The sequence below is a fragment of the Sceloporus occidentalis genome, unplaced genomic scaffold (genome assembly GCF_023333645.1).
Source record: "Sceloporus occidentalis isolate IW3139 unplaced genomic scaffold, rSceOcc1.0.p SCAF_76, whole genome shotgun sequence".
Lineage (NCBI taxonomy): Eukaryota > Metazoa > Chordata > Lepidosauria > Squamata > Phrynosomatidae > Sceloporus > Sceloporus occidentalis.
The window spans coordinates 1680068-1701613 of record NW_028317056.1 but is presented as its reverse complement, the minus strand read 5'-3'; the positions used below and the strand labels follow the sequence as shown (position 1 = coordinate 1701613).

Below are 21546 nucleotides of genomic sequence, written 5' to 3'. Positions count from 1 at the left end.
AGGCTTGGAATTATTTTTGTTGTTTATTTTTGTTGGGGGCGGGGAGCATTGTGAAAAGGGGGGGTGTGAGCGCGGCTTTTATGTTTTATAATTAAAGTTTTTGTCATTCAAAATAGTGTGGTATATGGGGCGGGAGGGTATGGGTAATAAGTGAGTTTTGTGCAATTAGCGATGCTACTGGCAAAAAAAATAAAGCCTTACTCAGTAATCCCGCGCGTCTTTTATTTATTTCATTTTTGTCAAAGATCAGTGAATTTGACCAAAACCACAAACTAAAAATACACATAAATAGAAACGAACCCGCCATCACATCGGCCCCCGTCTAGTCGCCCGTTTCTCCTGCTGTAAAGACTCAAACCTTAATCAGTCGTCGGTCTCGTCTTACATTCAGGAGCCGTATGTCTATCCCGTGCATGTTTAATCCCCTCACTGTATTACCCTCTACCACTTCTGCTGGGAGGCTGCTGTATTTATCTACAACCCATTGGGTAGCATAGAATTTACTTTTATTCCATCTATTTTATAATACGTATCGAGACCCCGGTGGTTCAGTCAGATTGTGGTTCCCCTGAAGGGTTGCTGGCGCTGCGGTATATGCTGGCGCTGCGGTATATGCTGGCGCTACAATACGGGGAGTGTAGTGAGACGTATGCTGCGTGTTTTTGTTTTGATCCACAAATACTCAAAAGATCCTCCGCCAGCACTCGCCAGGTCATCTGTCTCCGTGCTGTGCCTGTCTCTCTGTTACCCCCCTCGGCTGTCTCCGTGCTGTGCCCGTCTCTCTGTATCACAGCCCAGCGCATCCATGCCAATGACCTCAGCTGTCTGTCTGTCATGGGGCGGGACTAGAGCGCTTCATCCTATCAATGCTGAGAAAGTTCGAGGTTGCTAGGTAGTGAGAGGAGGTGCTAGTTAAAGAGCAAGGCACAGATCCAATCACACTGCTGGGCAGGAGTCTCCGGTCCAATCAGAGTGTGGGCGGGTCAGCAGGGCCCCCCTGCTGTTTGTGTGTCGGCTCGCGGCGCTCATTACGGTCAGGATGGCGACAGCGGCGAACAGCGCGGAGAGGGGGGTGCTGGTGAGTGCCTGCCCCGTAGTGGGGGTGTTATATAGAGATCTGCCCCGGCAGCTGGGGAGGGGCGGTTTGCACAGAGATCTGCCAGTAGCAGCTGTGGCGTTGAAGTCGAACCCTAACAGGTCGGGTGATACAGAATTGGGCCCCGGATCAGCTGCGGAGGGTGTAGAGAGATCTGTCCCTGGCAGCTGTGGTGGGGGTATATAGAGAGCTATCTGCCCCCTTAGCTGTGGTGGGAGTATATACAGAGAGAGAGATCTGCCCCTTTAGCTGTGGTGGGGGTATATAGAGAGATCTGCCCCTGGCAGCTGTGATGGGGGTTTTTAAAGAGAGATCTGCCCCTTTAGCTGTGGTGGTGGGGGGGGTATATAGAGAGAGAGAGATCTGCCCCTTTAGCTGTGGTGGTGGGGGGGTATATAGAGAGAGAGAGATCTGCCCTTGGAATAACCCAGAAGATCCCAGGCCGTGTGTTTAGGGGGTCCCTGTGTGGGGGCAGAGAGCGGTGCCCCCCAATGTCACCCACATGTGGCCGTATAAACACACGGAGTCTGCGCACAACACAAAACTCAGGTCAGAGGCTGAGATGGAATTAAGGTACGCTTTGTGCTACCCAGAAGGTTGTAGATAAGTGCAACAGCCTCCCAGCAGAAGTGGTAGAGGGTAATACAGCAAGGGGATTAAACATGCATGGGATAGACATACGGCTCCTGAATCTAAGACGAGACCAACGACTGATTAAGGTTTGAGTCTTTACAGCAGGAGAAACGGGCGACTAGACGGGGGCCGGATGGGGCCGATCTGCTGCCGGCTTCAGGGTTTCAGTCTGTGACCCCGTTCAGAGGTGGGGTACTTGCTGTCTGAGGGGGCAGAATGAGCCCCTTGTGGTGTCAGTGGAGACCTAATGACTTCCAGCTCATGGACGATGCAGGAAAAGGAAGCGGAGAAAAGGCTTTATCTGCTAAACTATGATTTTAAGGAACTGTCACTGCCTGGAAGGGGGATTTTATGGTGAATGGTGGAGCATTGGAGTAACAGGGTGGGGGAGGGGCAGGATGGGGTATCAGGGTTAACCATTAAACCAGCAGCGGGAGGCCAATGCCTTCCACAGCCCTCCGGCACTCAAACTGTTAAAAGCGTCGGGGCGAGTGGCCGGCGGTGACCTGTACCCTGGATCTCCCAAACCGCCCGCCGGATGGGCAACTCGCGGCTCAGGAGGAGACTGGCTGCCGGGGACTACGTTTCCCACAATCCCTTGGAGTTGGTTTTTGGGAAAGATATCTGTCTGTGGGTCGACGCTTGGGGGGATCCTGGCTCCTGGGGAGCGACCTGCCCCACGGAATGGGTTAATGCCCCACGGAATGGGTTAATGCCCCGCGGGATGGGCTAATGCCCTGCGGGATGGGTTAACACCCCATCTGGAAGCCATTGAGTCTTGGAGATCAGATTGTTTATAATGGCGGCTTCTCTGTTGTATAACTCACAGGTTCCGGGCGTCTGTTTAGTTTGTATAGCCCCCCCTGATGCCCCTCTCCCCCCCCCCTGATGCCCCTCTCTCCCCCCCCCTGATGCCCCTCTCTCCCCCCCCCTGATGCCCCCTCTCTCCCCCCCTGATGCCCCTCTTTTCTGGGAGGTCAGAATGTTTGCTGGGTATGAGGGGATCGCAGGGTTCTACGGCCCTAAAAGCCCCGATAAAGCTTTATAAATTTAGGTTTAGTCGTTTTTTGCGCTGGGAGCCGCGACTCCTTGTACCTTTAGAAGTGTTTACATTTTTGACTGGAGGCGGAACCCCCCAATGCCATATACGGTAATAGCCCCGCCCCTCAGGGTAGGGTTTAATCTCATTTTGCTCCAATAAACTCCCTTTATCTGCAGACCTGGAGCCGCCGTCGCTGTCAGTCATGTGATATTTTTAGCGACTTTCCCGGCTCAAACACCACACTGAGCTGATGCTTTATGGCGATGCTAATGAAGTCCGTTCCTCCATTAATCAGAGAGTCTGGCTGGGCGATTAAGACTGAGCCGTTCTTTTGTTCCCCACAGGCAGTATGATAAGGAGTCGCTGTGCTTAGTAGATCGGGGGTCAGATAACAGAGCGAGAATCATACAAACGGCTGATATGCAGCTGCCTGAAAACATTTATATCATGGGGCAAAAACTACAACTGGGGTAAAAAGACTCAAACCTTAATCAGTCGTTGGTCTCGTCTTAGATTCAGGAGCCGTATGTCTATCCCATGCGTGTTTAATCCCCTCGCTGTATTACCCTCTACCACTTCTTCTGGGAGGCTGTTCCACCTATCTACCACCCTCTCAGTGAAGTGAAGTTTCCTTCCATTGGGTCTAGGCCTGTGACCCTCTAGGTGCAGTGAAGTCTATAAGGTGGCAGGAGCAGAGGGGTAAGTGTAAGCAGGTCTCGTTAGTCCACTTCTCACATGAAGTTTGTTATGGCAGCAAATCCGCTGTTGATGTTGGCGGATCTTCCCGGCAGCGTCTCAGGTGATACGAGCTCTTTGTCTGCTGTCCACAAACAGAGAGAGAGGGCGCGGTGTGTGTACAGAGTAAATTTACCCCTGCGGGGGCAGAAATCAAACCCCCCCCCCTCAGCGGTCTCCTCTTGGAACGGCTCCTCTATCTTCTGCTTCCGTCTCCAGGAAGAAGAGTTCAGATGGCTGCTGAAGGAAGAGGTGCACTCGGTGCTGCGCCAGCTGCGGGACGTCCTCAAGGTCGGTTACTTCCCCCCCCCGTCTAGTCCCCGGATCAGGAACCAAGCTGGGGCATCTAGAACCGGCGGAGAGCCGGGGCGGAAAAACCAAGCAAACAAAAGCCCCCTTTATGAAACATTAATACGTTTAACCTATTAGATGTGTCTTGGTTGAATGGAGTGAAATAGATTGTAAGCTCTGGTGGCGAGCATCCCTTTGCTGGCGGGACTTCCCCCCCCCCAACAAGCCCCCCCCATGACACTCACACAGATCTCACGCTTGATGTTTAACCCCTTGTCACCCGCAGGACGCCTCCCGCAGATTCACTCTGCCCAGCGGGGGGGCCGAGGGGCCCGTCAGGCAGGAGAACTTCATACTGGGGACCTCAAGGTGCGTGGCGGGGTATCTGCTCGGGGGGGGGGGGGCAGATTTTATTGCCCGGGCTTTTAACCCTTTGTTCTCTCGCAGCTCGGACCAAGTGAAGGGCATCCTGACGCTCCAAGGGGACACCCTGTGCCAAGCTGTGAGTACCTCCACTGCCCGGCGGAGGATCCCTTTACTGTTTGAGTGATGAGTGTAACTCGCCCCGGGTTCCTGTGCATGCGCTGCCGCCTGGTTCCACGTTTGCCCCAAGGGCACTTTTTAGCAGCCCCACCAGACTTTCACCCCCCCCCCCCATTTGTAATACTTTCCATTTTATTCCAGGAGGTGAACCTGAAAATCCTGCGAACCAATCAGATCCTGCACTTCGCGTTTCGTGAGGACAAGCAGTGGAAGATGCAGCAGGTAAAGCCGGGGGGGCTTACCGTCTGCACCCCGCTATATTCTTGCCCTTTAAGAGGTCACATTAGTCTGTTCTGAACAGATCCAGGACGCCAGGAATCACGTGAATCAGGCGATCTACCTCCTGACCAACCGCGGAGAGAACTACACCTTCCAGACCGGGGCGGAGGTGCTCAAGGTGAGCGATCAGAAGTCTTACTCCTCCTCGCTGACGCTCTAAAGAGAGAGCTTGGGACCCGGCCCCTGAGCTCTCCATCGCTGGCGGTCATGTGACATCTGGCCACGCCCCCGCTTGGCACGCCTCCCTCAGCTGCTTGCTTTACGGCAGGCTTTCTTCAAATGGTCTTTCTGGGTGTTAAGACCCAGGCTTTCTTTTTTTAACCCCCGGTATAATGGATTTCTGTCTGCGTTTTGTGTTTTTAGCTCATGGACTCCGTGATGCTCCAATTAACTCGAGCGCGGAACCGGCTCACCACCCCGGCTACCATGACGCTGCCGGAGGTCGCCACCAGCGGACTCACGGTAATGAGTGATATTATGGGATGTTCAGAGCGCTAATCACACAAGCGACCGGAAAAGCGCAAAATAATTTGACATATGAAATTTTTTGAGCACTTTTTTTGTTTTGTTTAATGGTAAAAAAAATTGTCCTCTGTCCCATTTTAGAACCTTAGATTGTATCAGCCGCTACCACTTCTGCTGGGTGGCTGTTCCACTTATCTACCACCCTCTCAGTAAAGTAACACTTCCTTCCATTCCGTCTCACCCTCTGACCCTCTGGTGTTAGATTCTCTTTTCCCGCCATTTCTCTTTTTAAAACCCGCTCACGTTTCATAACAGAAATTTTAAATTCTCTGAAATTTCTCCAATTTTATAACATTTTGTCATTTTCTCTTTTTTTTTTCTTTTTTTTTATAGAGAATGTTCGCCCCTCCTCTCCCAGCCGACATGATCCTGAACTTCTACGTTAACGTCAATAAGCTCTGCTTACTGGTCTATCAGCTTCACGCTCTGCAACCAAACTCCACCAAGGTAACGTGCAGGGGAGGAAAAACACAAACTGGAGAAATCGCCCCCCCCCCCGGAATGTACGAGAGTCCCGGTTTTATTTATTGGATTTCCTTTATATTCCAATATTTATGGCCCTCGTATCCCAAACCGCTCGTTACATCGCCGTAGGACGGTTGCCTCCTAATCTAGCCGCCCCGTGGTAGTTGATACTAACCCCTGCTTCTTCTGCATCTAGAACTTCCGCCCGGCCGGCAGCTCTGTCCTGCACAACCCCGGGGCCATGTTGTAAGTAAACGCCGATCTCTGTTCTTTATCTGAAATCCTGAAAATTAACGGACGAGCTTCCTTTTTAAGAATTTATATTTATTTCAGAGTATTTTGCTGAAATTAGCAGAGATTATTATATTTATTATTATATTTATTATTATTATTAGAGTTTATATTACATAATGAATAGAGGTAATTATATTATTACAGGTTATTATATTAGAGATGATTACTATTAGATGATTTATTAGTAATAGGAGTATTTATCGTTATTATTGATTATTAGAGCTGATATATTAGAGATTATATTAAAGATAATTTTAATAAATATATCATCTAATAATAAGAGGGTATTATTATTTGAGGTTATTATATAAGTATTCGATTATATATTTATTATTAGAGGTTATATTATTAGGAATATTATTGTCGGTATTATATTAGTTATTCGATTATATATTATTATTAGAAGTTTATTATTATTAGAGGTTGATATTATTATTAGAGGGTATTATATTAGTATTAGATTATATATTATTATTATTACAAGTTATTTTATTATTATTATTAGAGGGTATATTATATTAGAGGGTATATTATTATTAGAGGGTATTATATTAGTGTTAGATTATATATTGTTGATATTTTATTATTATTATTATTATTAGAGGGTATATTATATTAGAGGTTATATTATTATTATTATTATTATTATTAGAGGGTATTATATTAGTATTAGATTATATATTATTATTATTAGAGGTTGATATTTTATTATTATTATTAGAGGGTATATTATATTAGAGGTTATTATCATAGCGGTTGAGTTAGGGGTTAGGTGTCCACTTTTCGCAATGAATCCCCCAGTGGTTTGAAATCTATTATTAAAGATATTGTAGTTGATCAATTTCAGATAAATATTTATACACTTAATAAATATAAATGCTACCGTTTTCTGTGCTTTAATGATTTATTTTCTCGTGTGACATCATAGAGCGGCTTTGCGTCTGTAAATTACTTTTATTACGTTACAGCGAGCTTAACGGCCAGAGGTTTGAGGTCAGCCACGTGCATAAGGTGGAGTGCGTGGTTCCGTGGCTCAACGATGCCCTCGTCTTCTTCACCGTGTCTCTCCAGCTCTGCCAGCAACTGAAGGACAAGGTAGAGTTTACACAACGCCGATGTTTACGGAAACACCGCAAAGTATGAAACCCTGCCAGATCCTGAGGCCGTATACATAGAAACACAGCACCTGCCGGAGGATCGGCCCCATCCGGCCCCTGTCTAGTCTCCTGTTTCTCCTGCTGTAAAGACTCAGGAGCCGTATGTCTATCCCATACATGTTTAATCCCCTCACTGTACTAGCCTCTACCACTTCTGCTGGGAGGCGGTTCCACTTATCTACCACCCTCTCAGTAAAGTAGAACTTCCTGCCATCCCATCTCAGTCTCTGATCCTCTAGTGTTAGATTCCGGTCTCTTGTTGTAACTTTTTCTCCTCCTTTAGAATAAATTCCCTCCTGTACTTGAAATCCCTTTATGTATTTAAATGCCCCCCCCCCTCTCTTCTCTCTCCCCCAAGCCGTATATATTGAGATCTCTCAGTCTTTCCTGATAAACATTTATCCTGCAGACCGTTCCCCATTTCAGTTGCCCCCCTCTTTATCGTTCTGGAGATGGAGGTCCCCAATGTTCTAGGTGAGGTCTGGCCAGAGATCTATAAAGAGACAGAACCCAAAGTATTTTGCGTGAGACGCCCCTGACGGACCGGTCAGCGTCCCCGAAGGATAGGCTGTTAAGGTCCCTTCGTGCAATGTGATAAAAAGCGATGACGACCTTGGTCTTGGAGGTCCATCAGGTTCTTCAAGGCTTTGGGGCTGGTGTTTGTTGTGATGACGTTAAAAAGAACATCCGAAGAACTCGGGTCCTCGAAGGGTGAGATGAAGGAACGTCCTACACCCTCATCTTTGGCCGTTAACGCGATTCTTGTCTTCATAGATCTCCATATTTTCGAGCTACTGGAACTTCAGATCCTACTAAGAATGACCGGCGTTCCGATCCCAAACCCCTCCTCTTCCAGCTCTCCCCGCTGCCTGCACCGCTCTTCACCCGGAAGTCACGACGGGATTATCGGGATCATCGTCCACCGATGGGACTCATCTTGCCGCGGGCCACTTATCCGAGGGACGTTGCGGACCCCCCCCCCCCTTAATTATGCATGAACATTGTCACTTTTCGTTGTATGTATAGTATTTATTTACTTTGCGTTGTACAGGACGTTTTTACCGCTGTTTAAAAAAAAAAAAAAAAGGGAAGACGGCGATGATGTCATCAGGGCGTCTTCACGCTCGACCTTTATTCGCAGGACGCTCTTTGCTCCTCAAGGTTGTCCGTTGATGAACGTGGCCGACGAATTAAATCTCTTTTCAGCAATTTGTGATTTCTCGACGAACAAAACCAAGGAACCAAATTCCATTTCACTTTTCTAGGAAAAAAAATAGTTTAAAAAAAAAAAAAAAGTTTTTTTTTTTTATTTTGGAAAATGAGAGAAAAATTAAACCTTAAAAGCGGGTGGAGTTGGCGACCCCAGGACCGTCCACGTTTTTGGACTCGGAAGACCTGAGATGGAACGCTGCTTGTAAATGTTACTCCGTAATTCATTTTTAATGCTAGTTTCACTTAAAAATTGATTTAAAATGTGTTAATTGAAAAAAAAAAAAAAATCTAATGTTACTGCTGTACAGAGGTTAACTTGGCCTAATCTAATGAAAAACACTAAGTCCAAAAATAGAATGCCTCAGGCCTAATCACCCACAGGGACCATCTGACTTATTAAGGTAACACCTAATTTCATGTTTAGTTGTCAAAGTATTTTGTTTTTTTTAATAAATTAATTATAAATTGTTTTGGGTTTTCCTCTTTCTTCTGAATAACATAAAATTTATTGGAAACACTAAATTTCACAATTAAATCCTCCTATGAGTTTTTTGTTTTTTTTTGGAATGTTCCTTTTTATTCTGTCCCCAATCAATTCAAAGTTCAAGTATTTGTCATGTTTAACAAAAAAAAAATCCTTGGGGGGGGGGTCTTCTTTAGTTATTATGGAAAGAGTTGTCCGCTGTCTTCACCAAGACCTCCTATTCCTAGGTTAAAATAACCAAAAATAACCCGCTGTTACTCAGTCCGCCAGCCTCAGGAGCCGCATGTTCAGCCTGGAGATAAAGGCCCCCCCCTTTTGCACCGGCCCTTGGTGGAAGCCCTATGGAAATGACCGGTGACCGGCGGCTGCCGTTCCTTATGGACGTTATGGTAGTCGAAGCCCAACTCTTGGAATGAAGTCTGGAGCTCGATGCCGGCTTCACGAGATGGACTTGGCCAGCTCTATGGCCCTTGTGAGCGAGTGATCCTCGTTGAGTGCTCTCATGTGTCTCTCCGAGGATGTGAGTCAGCTGTCTGAGGTCAGCCGTGACATTTTATTCCACATCTATCAACTTCTAACTATGATGAGACCGTCATTGATTAAACGCAATAACCCGTGTCTCAAATGTCCGGCTCCATGGCGGCTGGACCTCCAGTGAGTGGATACTCGATGCCCTGACTCATCTCTGATGGATTCTAGAAATAGAGAATCATCTCCTCAATAAATTGTGCCATTTTTTTTTTTGGGAGGGAGGGGGGGATTAACTCGTTGTTGGATTCAGAGGCCTTCACAACGTTTAGAGTTGATCAAACACTAGGCCTGACCCAGGGCAGTGACCTCATCTTCCAGCTCCGTGTTCTCCATCCTCCAATGGAGCGGCGGTTTATGACCTCATATCCCGGCGCTCCGTGTCTTAAAGCCACACAATGCTTTTGAGTGGAGTCTATAGAGGCCTCCATAATGTAAATGAGCCCCGTTGGGGAGATCGGTAACCGGGCCAATAAGCAGGGGCTCACCAGGAGGGCTATCTGCCCCCGGCTTTGCGGCAGAGGACTACTGCCCTAGGCCCAGGCCTGGTTGACCTAGGCCAAAATACATCACTGGGTACGGGGATTTGTGGCCCAAAGAGGGACTGGTCAGGCTGAACAGGGACACCTGGTGGCTATGCTTTCAGGGGTTTTTTTTTTTTCCGTCCACTAAAAGGTTAAATCAGAGACGCGATGAGTTTGTTTGTATGGATTTTTGACAGCAAAGCATTCTGGGAGTAAGAGTTCCTGATGAGTTCCTCATGACGCCTAATAAAGTTATTGAATTATGGAGTCATACAAATTGGGTTTCCGCTCCGCTTGGTTTATCGCGCTAGCCTCGGGCGTTAACCCTCCGTTAACCCAACCCCTGCCTCTCCTGTAAATTTTGACTTTATTTAGGGAGATTTTAGTCACAGTTGAAATCTTTTATTGGCCAACATAGAAAAGTTGGAAAGGTAAATATACATACATTTTCAGAACCACAAAGGTCTCTTCTTCAGATGGAATGAATTTCACTCCCAAGTGCTTAGAGACCATTGGAAAAAAATAATTATTTATTATACAAGAAAACCCCCAAAAAACTATATTTTTATTGTTTTTGGAGCAGTAAAACCCAGTAGTTCAAGAATAAAATACCAGAAAATATATAATTTCAGTTGATAGAAATATTTTAAAAAAATTTACAGAATCTTCAAATTGTGATTTTAGAAATTTTATTTAAAAAATACTACAAGAGCAAATAACAAACATATGTCACAACACGTCGCCAGAATTAATATTTGGACTTTAATTGGGCAAAATTATATGAAAAAGAACAAATCAAATTTGAGGCTCAAATTTACAAAAAAATCTTCTAAAAAAAAAAGTAAAATAAAAATATTACTCATCATCGTGTTCATGTATTTAGGATTAAAATGAGTTAACGGCAGTCAAATATTTTTATGCAAATAGGTGGGAAAAAGGTGAATTTTTTAGAGGCTAAAATGTATGGTTAGTTTTTCTATAAAAATATTTTATTTTTAAATTTTATCCGTACAAAATACATTTCATGTTTGTTTGCAATTACTGTCAATATTTCTTTTTAATATCATTATATAGATACCTGCTGTTACCGTGACAACCCCCAAGATTCATAATGGCTTTTTTACAAATATATATTATTAGTATGAAATGGGTTTTTTTTCGTTTTTTTTTAACAGCATCTGGAATTGTTTTTTGTTATGTGATGAAAAGCGGAATGCGGACGTTGTTGACGCTCTACCTTTTGGGTTTGGATTCACCGCGTTCTGTTGTCTGATTAGGATGAATGGTGGGTCGCGGCAACATTATTTCCTTCCTATTATTTGCAGGCAGTTGTACTTTACTGAGAGGGTGGTGGATAAGGGGAACAGCCTCCCAGCAGAGGTGGTAGAGGGTAATACAGTGAGGGTTTTAAACATGCATGGGATAGACATACGGCTCCTGAATCTAAGGCCAACGACTGATTAGCGAGTGAATTTTAAGAATTTGTATTTAACGATATTTTCAATTTTAATTAAAATGATTAAAATATTTTTTGCCTCCACGGATCCGGTCGGATTTCAGCAGGATAAGTAAAAAAAATGTCCTCGTTCCAGTGGCTTCGTGAATTATGGCTCCATCCCCAAATTGTCGACGCCGACCTTCTGCTTGTAATGCTTCTGAAAAGGGAAGACGTAAAGTTAGTGAAAATTGGGAAATATTTCCCAAAAGTTGCAACTAAATTTATCGGTTAACCCCCGATAGTTTGCAGGGCAGCCCCCAAATGGTTTTTTAGACCCCAATCTCTGGGGCTGCCCGCTATTTTCTCCTTCAGAGAGAGAGAGAATTTTTGTATTTATTAAATAACATGAATAACAGATAAAAGACCCCTAATAGGGTTTAGCCCCCCCGACTCTTGGCCTAATTTAACAAAGTGCCGCGGGGGCCGACATCATTACCTTGTGTCCAGGGGACTCGCAATCGCAGCAGCAGCAGCAGAAACATCTGATGAGAACCAAGACGATAAGAAGCAGAACGAGTCCTGGGGGGAGACGAGAAGACGAGCCGTGAGGACAGCGCAATACGAGACCATAGAGTGCCCCCCGCCGAGACCCTTTCACCGCCCGTTACTAGTCACTAGAAATCGGGATTTTTGGGTGGGATGGTTGATTATGTTGACCGTTGAGTTCGGCTACCTTGGCCGACGGCAAAATTAATTTCTGGGCAGTAGTAGTAGTATCTGAGCTTGGATTCCCAGCAGAGGTTCTTCGTGTTCAGATGCAGATAGGGTGCAGATAGTTGCCATTGGGTTTAGGCATTCGATGCCCCACGGGCGATAGGGCTCACAGCGTCGCCCATGCCTATTGGTTGTTAAAAGGTTAAAATAGGTTCATGATAAAGCAAGAGATTTTGGTAAAAAAGGCCTCTGACGTTTCTCACCGATAAAGGCAAAAAATATGACAAACGCGGCGATATCCCAGCTGGACTGAAACATCTGTTTGTTGGCGATTCTCCCCAGAACGTCGTTCCACTCCGCCTGGAGCTGATCCTTAATATTCCCGGAAGACATCTTGGAGGAGGAGGTCGCCTCTGTTCTGCTTCCTATAACACAGAAAGTCACAGAGTAACCCCCGGCGACACCAAATGCGGGTTTATCGATGACATTCCCAACATTATTATTCCTAAAATCAGATTACAAATACCTTTTTTACCCGAGTTGTAGTTTTTGCCCTTTGCCTCGCAGGCTTTATGGTTTTTGTTAATTATTTACGTTTATTGATGTTATTTATATATTTTTGTGGTTTGGGGGTCTTTGCCCCGTTCGAGGGGTCGGGCCTAAGGCTGCGTGGCAACAACTTGGTTAATAAATAAAATTGGTGTGGCCTTTTTAATCCAAGTTTCCTGCGTCTGACGATATTTGGTTAAAGTAAATTGGGTGGGGGGTCCGGCCCGGAGATCGAGGGGGCTTCAGTCTCGTGCAGACCCACAAGGAGGAATATAAAGAGACCGGCGATATTCCCTGCATCCTAATCCGCACACCGGCCAAGTACCCCCCGTTTAGTGTAAAAAAATATATAGGTTTTATGGAAAAGACTACAAATTCTTTGCGATTTAATGTTTAATGTCCTCGTTTCTTATTACGGGATCCGTTAATCATTAAACAAACTCTCTGCGGCCCGGAAATGATCTCCTGACCGATCTTAACTCTCGGCTTCTCCTCCCGGCCCCCCCATTCACAGAACGATCCGTCACTACGGGGCGAACCATTAATTATTCTGGATTAAGGACCCGTTGGCCAAGTTCTCTGACTCCTTACGTTGGGGTCCTTGGGGGCCCTCGTCGGATTCTCCTTTCCGGGTGGGAGACATTTAAATGCTCCTGAGGGTCCTCTACCGATAGATATCACCCAACATGTAGGCACCTATTTTGTTTTGGGGGGGGGTTGTGTTGGCTTTCTGCTGTTTTGGGAAGTCTGAGTTAATTTTTTTTACATGGGCCTCCAACCCACCTGTATTTAAGCAAAAATAATAAAAAAACCCCAGAAATGATATATATCTATGTAATGACCCCAAAATGTTTTATGGTTCCTGGGTCTAGCACATCATAGGCAGTGCCCGGAGTGCCCACTGGATTTCGTGGCCCCGGGCAAACTTGGTATCAGAATATCTGGGAAGAATATAAGAATTCTCACCTCCTTCTTCAACGTTCCACCCCTTTTTTATACCCCCCCCATACTGTCATCAAAATGTCTTAACCAATACCCTCCCTCCCGGAATTCTTACCCCCGTACCCCAGTGGCGGATCCAGAGCCGGATCTCAGATGGGCACTCGAACTAACACATGCCCACAGACACTCACACGAACACACACTAACACTTACATATCCAGTCACACTAACATACAGTAACACACCCAGACACACTAACATGCGTAGCCAGACACTCACACCAATACAACCAGACACTCATACAAACACACACTAACACTAACATACCCAGTAACACACTCAAAGACGCACATATTACATACTCTCTAACACGCAGATGCCGACACTCACACTAACATAGCCAGACACGCACACACCGACACTCACACTAACATACCCAGACACGCACACACAGTCTCATACCCTCTCTCTCAGAACTCCAGCTCTCTCACACTCTCACTCTTTACATTCTAACCCCTAGGCCCTCTCGCATTTTATTTATTTATCTTTCTCACGCTCTCCATCGATATTCCGCCTCCCTTTTCCCGAAAGGATATTTTCGGTTTATATTCATTACCGGTGATCCCGGCGGTCTCTACGTTGTCGTTATGTTTTCTGTTGCTCTCCCTGTTTCCGATCACTCCCCGCACCGTCTCTTCCTGGTTCCTTGCCCGGCAGACGCGCTCTCGGCTGTTTGTCCAGATTTGGGTGCAGCCCTGACAACCGGCGGAACAAGGAGCTATACGATGCAAACAGGAGGAGGGGAGCGTGTCCCAGGTGACACCGGGGGGGGGGGGGGCGTGTCCAGGTGACACCGGGGAGGAGTGGGACCCAGGGGATTTCTGGAGTTAATTTCCTTACCGTCAGAGCAGGCTGTCGGCCGCACACCCGACCTGATCTGAAAATCATTAATTTTAGGAGATCCTGGTAGGGCTGGTGATGGGTGATCTCCGACACCGTTGTATTGTTTTATTGGCCCATGGGGTTTACATTCCTGTATAAAGCTCCATTTACATGTAACAATACACAGCGTGCATGCGACGTGCGCCAGCTCAGCGTGTGCCAGGCCGGCAGACATGAACACCTCGAAACACCCAACTTGGGCCATTTATAATTCTGGTTACTGGAGTTCTTCTCTCCCTGGATCATACCATCATACACAGATGGGGGGGCTAGACCTAGCTTTATGGAAGACGAGTATGAAGAATGGAGACTATGGTATTAAAATCGATACCCCCCGTGGAGTATGTAAAAAACTATGCAGGAAGTGTTGGTGCTATAGAAACAAAATAATAATAATAATAATAATAATAACAATAAATGTTACATTATAGTCACAGAAACTGCTCTAATGTGAAAGAATTAAGGAAAGCTGCTATTACACAGAATGTACAGCAGGTGGCGCTGGTTCATACTGCAAGTTTGCTTTACTCCTACTCTCATGTGCTGGTGGTTATATTACTGTATACAGCGCTGGGGGTTATATTACTGTATACAGCGCTGGGGGTTATATTACTGTATACAGCGCTGGGGTTATATTACTGTATACAGCGCTGGGGGGTTATATTACTGTATACAGCGCTGGGGTTATATTACTGTATACAGCGCTGGGGGGGTATATTACTGTATACAGCGCTGGGGGTTATATTACTGTATACAGCGCTGGGGTTATATTACTGTATACAGTGCTGGGGGTTATATTACTGTATACAGTGCTGGGGGTTATATTACTGTATACAGCGCTGGGGTTATATTACTGTATACAGTGCTGGGGGTTATATTACTGTATACAGTGCTGGGGGTTATATTACTGTATACAGCGCTGGGGTTATATTACTGTATACAGTGCTGGGGGTTATATTACTGTATACAGCGCTGGGGGGTTATATTACTGTATACAGTGCTGGGGGTTATATTACTGTATACAGTGCTGGGGGTTATATTACTGTATACAGCGCTGGGGTTATATTACTGTATACAGCTCTGGGGGGTTATATTACTGTATACAGCGCTGGGGGGTATATTACTGTATACAGCGCTGGGGGGTATATTACTGTATACAGCGCTGGGGGGTATATTACTGTATACAGCGCTGGGGGGTATGTTACTGAAAGCTGTTTTTTCCCCCCGTTGATTTTTTGCTACATCGACGATCATTTCCAGCTGTAATTAAAGGAAATAATTGCCGTCCCTTTGAGGCGTCTCAATTCATAGATCCTGAGAAGAGATGCAGCCCCGGCACAGAGACTCCGCCGATGCGTTCTGACGTCGTGTATGGAGAACCCGGGCCGTACACCACAGCGGTCCCGACTTACGGCATCCGTACCCCAGACCGTTTAATGCGGGGTCTTCCAATAACATATTTTTTTATTTCTCATTTCTTGTGTTTTTTGCCATTCATTTACCCCGAGTTAAAATACCGAGTCAAAAATTACCAAGCACCACAAATCGGGGTCGCGCGACCTTGAATATAAATAGAAATTGAGTAATCCCCGAAGTGGACGAATTTTATTAGGTGTCAAAGGTCAAACGAGCCTGACCCCATATTTTAAAGAAATGTATTCTATTTCCTTTATTACAGGCCAGTCCGTGTCCTCTCTCTCATCATTAAATTCCACTTCCCTTTTTTCTCCTTATTTTAATGAGCGACCTCGTACTTCTCTTGGAATTTTCCTTTTTCTCGTACATTTTTTTTCAAGTTATTGTACAGAATAAAGAGTTATTTTTTTTATTATTAAATGGCCTTCTCTCTCCTCTCTTTCAATGGATTTCTAATGAGGAGTCCTTTGAGCTCCCTAAATAATAGTCAGATTATTATTATTATTCCTTAACGAATGTTCCCAATAGATTGCAAGCTCCAAGGAGCCAAGCCCCTCCCCCTCCTACCAATATGCCTTAGGCGTTAATCTCGTAGTAAATGTTCAATCGTCCTTATTAAATATTCATCTATATTGTAACATCGCTACGGGATCTGCTGGCGCTATGGAATTAAACGTAACAAAATCTAATGATTTCAGAAATTTTCGTGGGAAAGGGAAACAATAATATACATTTTTTTTTTAATCACATTGTTGCTATCGTTTAAGAATTACATTATTTTTTATTGATACATTGTTTGTTCGATTGGTTTTGTTTTCTCCGCGCGGCCGTGGCATTTATTTATGACAGATGCCGCGTTATCCGGCTGGGCCGCGATCCGGTGACACCGGCTGGGGATCAGCGAGACGCGGTGCCGGTGTCGGAGTCCGTACCTGCCCGCAGTGAACACGATGAAGCGTCCGTTACTGTATCACTGATCGCTGGTGACAGGCGCCCGCTTCGGGAAGTATCGGGAGGTAACCTGAAATGTCAGGGCCGCCGGCAGCCGACAGATCGCGCAGGAAGAGCGGCGGAAAATATCCTGATCTTATCAAAGCTGACACGGCGTGCGTCACGGACAACACGGGGACTAAGAGGAGGCTGGCGAGGGTCAACACAGTAACGACTTTCCGACAAATCTGGAACTAATTCCGATGGTTCCGGGCCCATCTCCTCGCTGACTAACTCTAGATGTAAGGTTCCTTAAAATCCAACTGGGTCTATTCACTAAGAAGTCGAGTGCTTATTCGAGTTAAGAGTTAACTTGACTGACCAGACTCGGACCTGTTTTTGATACGAACACTCGCCCAGATTCACTTATCAGCGAGTTGCTTGCGGGTGCCTGCAGCTTTAGATTATGCGAGTTACAGGCGAGGGAATGAGAGTTCAGTGAAAGTGAATGCACATGTCCTTGCCTGAAACTCACAAAAATAAAAAAAATGTTTAAATAACCTTCTACTAATATGCATGGTAAGGCATAATTAAAGAAGGCCAGAGGCTGAGATGGAATGGAAGGAAGTTTTACTTTACTGAGAGGGTGGTAGATAAATGGAACAGCCTCCCAGTAGAGGTGGTAGAGGGTAATACAGTGAGGGATTAAACATGCATGGGATAGGCATACGGCTCCTGAATCTAAGACGAGACCAACGACTGATTAAGGTTTGAGTCTTTACGTTTGAGAAACGGGCGACTAGATGGGGGCCGGATGGGGCCGATCTGCCAGCAGGTATCAGGGTTTCTCTCCCTCCCAGTTATTATCCAATTTTGCCAAGAAAAAAAAAATCAATAAATCATAGGTGCCAACTGTCCCAAATCAGCTGTAAAACCTCCTTTTTTTCCCTGTAACCTGATGAAAAGGATGCGATAAGGAAACCTCTCCATCGGTTCGCTTGCTTCGTGGATCTTCAAATTGTGGTCTCCATGACAGAGGAAGCTGTCTGCCAGGAATAATCAACGCTGGTTAATGACTCGAACTGACAAACCGACGCGTGACCCGGCACGCGGAGGAGAAGACGAGGCTTTCGCTCGTTTCATTTATTCCAGGGCCGCCAGGAAAAGCCAGAGAAATGATCTCTAATAAGCCTTTGTTACACTTTAAGTCTAAGTTCATCAGATCCCTCAAATCTTTGCGGTCGGCCCAGGCTGTCTCTTCCAGTAGGGGCCGTTATAAAGTGACATCAGTGAATCGAATAAAAATAAAAAAAATCTGAATTTTGCTAAGATTCGTTCATTCATTTGCTGTAGCTGAGTCCCCCCCCCCCATTCCTTCTCCTACATTTTTGGGGCCGTTGCCATTTAATTAGAAGATGTTACTTTTGTTGGAGTCTCACCTTGGCAATGTGCCCACAAAACGTGTTAACCATTGCAATGCCAGACATATCTATACTGAACACAGGTGATGATAATGTCTTTAAAAATCTCAACCAAAACTCCAATTTATAATAGAGAGGGGAAAAGAAAAATACAAATCTCAGGTCAGGGGGTTTTGTGGACCTCAAACTACCTCTGCTGGGAGGCTGTTCCATATATCCACCACCCTCTCAGTAAAGCAAATCTTCCTTGCATTAAGTAAAACTTTATTACATTAAATAAAAATCATTCCCTGCCCATTCGTTTTGGACGAAAATTTAGGGGCATTTTTGACTCGGGAATGAAACTCGGTGCCCGGTACCCACATTCACTCTCTCTCACACTCACTCTCCCACATTGGATTGGAGGATCGGGGAGAGGAGGTCGCCACAAGAGCCACCATTTTGCCGGCAGTTGCCGCTGGGTTATGTCCTCGGAGATGCGAACAAAGAAAGAAAATGTATCTGTGCCTCTCCTAAACATTTGCATGGGGGATGGGATCACTTTGTATCGCAGACTTCCTCACCGGAGTCAATACATTTCAATGTCCTCCATAGACTTAACCCTTCGCGCTGTCAAATAATTCATAATATGATCAAGGTGTGTCTCTGGACCTTTTCAGTCTAAGAGATACGAAAGACGGAGACATCATAGCTCTGGATTATGACATCATAGCGCATTCTAGTGGTTAGCGTTCAAAAGTTCAGAGCTCCTAACAACTAGAAAGGGAATATTTTCATGTTTATAGTTAACCCCCGGCAAGATCTAAATTTAAATCTAAATGCTTATTCCGTGTGGCGGTCACTTGGCATTTACCATGGCAACGGTCCTAATACATAACCCAAAAAATACGTTTCTAAAATGTATTTCATAAGACTAAGATTTGTCTGTTTCAACGGAAAATTAATAAAATATAAACTTTTGTTACATTTTGGCAGAGCCAGCAACTATGTACTCTATGTGTATGGTGTTAAAGTGAGTGTGCGTGTATGTACTGTATGTGTAAGTATATGGTGTTAAAGTGAGTGTGTGGTACTGAATAGTGTGAGTGTGTATTCATGTATGGTGTTAGCATGAGTGTGTGTTACTGTATGGAATTCTGCTTAATAGATATACACGTAGGCGTGTAGCGATGTCACGCTAATTGCGTGTCGGCACCTGCAGGGTTTTATCTGATATTAAACAGCCGAATCCTCTCACCTGTCCAAGACGCGCACTCTGCGCCCCCCCCCCTGGACCCCCGGGTCTCGGGGAATACAGAAGGTACCAGAACACTCGGCGTCCGTTATGTTCCAGAGTACTTCGGCATCCTTAAGGCGATTGACCTTTCGCGTCTCATGCTGTCTCTTTCTTGCGCTCCGATGTCCATCACATCCTTCGGTTCTGATTCCATAAACGTTCTCGTTTCTCCTCGTTTTTCATGCTTCGATGTAAACGCTGTTCAGAGAATAAACGCCTAAAAATACAATGATTTGGTTCCAATAACCGGAACGGAATGTTTTTTAACAAAAGCTGGAGAGTTTTGTTTTTTTTTGGGGGGGGGGTATTGATTTACATCATTTATTAGGGTTAGACCACCTACAACACTGAACACTGGGGGGTTTATCGTAAAAAAGGGGGCTCCGATGAAAAAATAATAACTGCCGATCGCTAAATGACTGAGCTTAGACCTTCCTTGGCCACGTAATCTGTCCAGATCCCCGTATTATTCACCCCAGGGTAGGGTGAGAAGGACCTGCTTGAAACGGAAGCTCTGACTTCAGTCCTCCAACCAAAATCTATCGGTTAATTGACAGAGAATTCGCCGGTGGAATGTGAACACCAATGAAGTCCGTTCCTCCATAGACTTCCATTAGTCAGAGAGTCCTGATGGGTGATTAAGACTGAGGCATTCTATTGTTCCCCACAGGCAGTATGATAAGGAGTCGGGGGGTTTAGTAGATCGGGGGTGAGATAACAGAGCGAGAATCATACAAATGGCTGATATGCAGCTGCCTGAAAACATCATATTATGGGGTCAAAAACCACAACTGGGGTAAAAAAGAAAATGTGTAAAAAATTTATTTTTTTTAAATATTTTCTGATACTAGGAATAAAAAGTGGTGGGAGACGGCTATCACGCAGATATTTTTTTGCATTTACCAGGAAATTCACTGGACTCATAAACGGGATCCACGCATTTCGCGCTCACGCAGTTCCCACGTAACAGGAAGACAGCTTTCGTTTCACGCTGAAGACGCATCCGTTAGATTTATTTATTTTTTTATAATCTGCTTCTCGAAATAAAGAATCAGCACTTATAATATATTCTTTCCTTATCCCCCAGTGAATTTTATATAAGTAGGTAAATTTGATCAGTCGATAAGTTGCTGGTGTTTCGGGGGATGTATCCCAACATGCTTTGCTGGATAAAGCAATTTACATGTCTCTAGAATGCGCGTGTGGACGCCGGCTCATTGATGTAAATTACCCCGGCATGAATATGTATGAATAACATTTATATTATGTCAAGAACCATTGTGTGAAACCAATCAGGAGGGGATTTAACCCCGCGTGCAACTCAGAATCCCCAAAATAGAAATCATTTCCAGGAAATAATATAGTTGAGTTCAGAATGATTCAGTTTATCAATCTTTTTTTTGTTTTTTTCTAGTACATTCTAGTGCAAAATTATTTTATGGATCGCTCTCCAGGTCCTACCCTTAAACCATTTTTGTTTAAATTTATTCCCCAATAATTACTTTAAAAAAAAATCCATTAATTAGACTTTTTATATTTCTTTTTATATATTTCTTTTTATATTTTTTTTTATATTTAGTATAAAAAGCTGTACATATTAAATACTATTTCTTCATTTTTAAGGAAACCCCTTGATTCTAATTTTTGCTTTGGGTCTTAGAAAATACATAATTAATTCTGAATTTAAAATTTATTATAAAAAAAAAAAAGTTGAAATATAGCTACAGATGCCGTTGAAAATTATATTAAAGACATTCTTTTGTCCCCTAAATTTGGCTCTTAATTTTTGCATTGGGTCTGAAAAAATATATAATAATAATAATAATTATTATTATTATTATTATTATTATTATTACTATTATTTTTTTTATTTAATTTAAAAAAATGAAAAATAAAAACAAAGAAAAGAAGAGATTAAAAAAAATATATATATATTTGGGATTTGGTAAATGCAGTCATTTTAAAGCAGCTTAATTAAGAATTTATGCCCGCGTCTCAGAGACCCCCAGGCATGTTCGATGATTAGCAAATCAAACATCAAACCATGTGGTTAAGGCAAAACGTAATTAGCACATCTTCATCCAGAGGGAAATTAGTATAATTTGTATTT

At 44.4% G+C, this 21546-nt stretch overlaps 1 protein-coding gene across 1 annotated transcript; it reads left to right on the top strand.

The window, feature by feature from the left end:
* Positions 1-1039: 1039 nt before the first annotated feature.
* On the top strand, positions 1040-7876 carry LOC149285733 (protein rogdi homolog). Its single transcript, XM_089495054.1, has 11 exons — positions 1040-1078; positions 3726-3797; positions 4084-4166; positions 4245-4299; positions 4482-4562; positions 4642-4737; positions 4983-5081; positions 5478-5591; positions 5806-5855; positions 6872-6998; positions 7835-7876. Exons 1-11 carry the CDS (start codon positions 1040-1042, stop codon positions 7874-7876), a joined length of 858 nt encoding a protein of 285 aa, XP_089351180.1.
* The last annotated feature ends 13670 nt before the right edge of the window (positions 7877-21546 follow it).